Below are 765 nucleotides of genomic sequence, written 5' to 3'. Positions count from 1 at the left end.
GTGGCTGCAGGCCAGCACGAGCAGGAGTGCGAGAGACATAGTGGAGTGCAGGAGGAGGAGGAGAGAGAAAACTGAACAACACAGCGGAGAGAGAGAGAGAGAGAGAGAGAGAGAGAGAGAGACGGTAAGCACGAGGGGAGGAGTGAGCCCGGCACACGAGGAGGAGGGAGAGGGGGGGGGGGCGAGAGAGAGAGAGAGAGAGAGGGGGGGGGGGGGTGAGAGAGAGAGAGAGAGAGAGAGAGAGAGAGAGAGAGGGGGGGGGGGGTGAGAGAGAGAGAGAGAGAGAGAGAGGGGGGGGTGAGAGAGAGAGAGAGAGAGAGAGAGAGAGGGGGGGGGGGGTGAGAGAGAGAGAGAGAGAGAGAGAGAGAGAGAGAGAGAGAGAGAGAGAGAAAGAGGGAGGAGGAGGAGGAGGAGGAGGAAAGGACAGAGGTAGAGAAAGAAAGGACTGGAGAAAGTGAGACGGTGACCAGCTCCTGGGCAGAGCCGGCTTCAGCAGAGTTGGTCAGTCTTGAGCTCCGGGTCATCAGGTTTAATGATTTAATGACCGTTATTTAAATTACATTTGAATAAAGATGAGCTGCTGTTATAAGTTTAAATAAAACTGAAGTCTCGAGGACACGCCCCTTTCCGCTCCCCTGCCTTCCCCTCCTGACTGAAGCGTTAGCATTAACCTGTGAACAGGTTAGCCCAGTTAGCTGTAGCAGCGCTAGCTTATAGCTGCTAGCGGTAAATGACCGTAACCCGCAGCACTGGATCAGCAGAGCT

At 55.2% G+C, this 765-nt stretch overlaps 1 protein-coding gene across 1 annotated transcript in view; it reads right to left on the bottom strand.

The window, feature by feature from the left end:
• The window catches only part of adamts12 (ADAM metallopeptidase with thrombospondin type 1 motif, 12), a 38,911-nt gene extending 38,840 nt beyond the window's left edge, over positions 1-71 (bottom strand). The window contains exon 1 of the mRNA XM_037531441.1: positions 1-71. This exon is cut by the window's left edge and continues 46 nt beyond it. Within this exon, the coding sequence (XP_037387338.1) occupies positions 1-39 (39 nt within the window). The 5' untranslated portion in view covers positions 40-71.
• Between the last annotated feature and the right edge of the window lie 694 nt (positions 72-765).

This window comes from Pygocentrus nattereri, chromosome 20, assembly GCF_015220715.1.
Source record: "Pygocentrus nattereri isolate fPygNat1 chromosome 20, fPygNat1.pri, whole genome shotgun sequence".
NCBI lineage: Eukaryota > Metazoa > Chordata > Actinopteri > Characiformes > Serrasalmidae > Pygocentrus > Pygocentrus nattereri.
The sequence above is the reverse complement of the archived record's forward strand: the minus strand, read 5'-3'. Positions and strand labels throughout refer to the sequence as shown.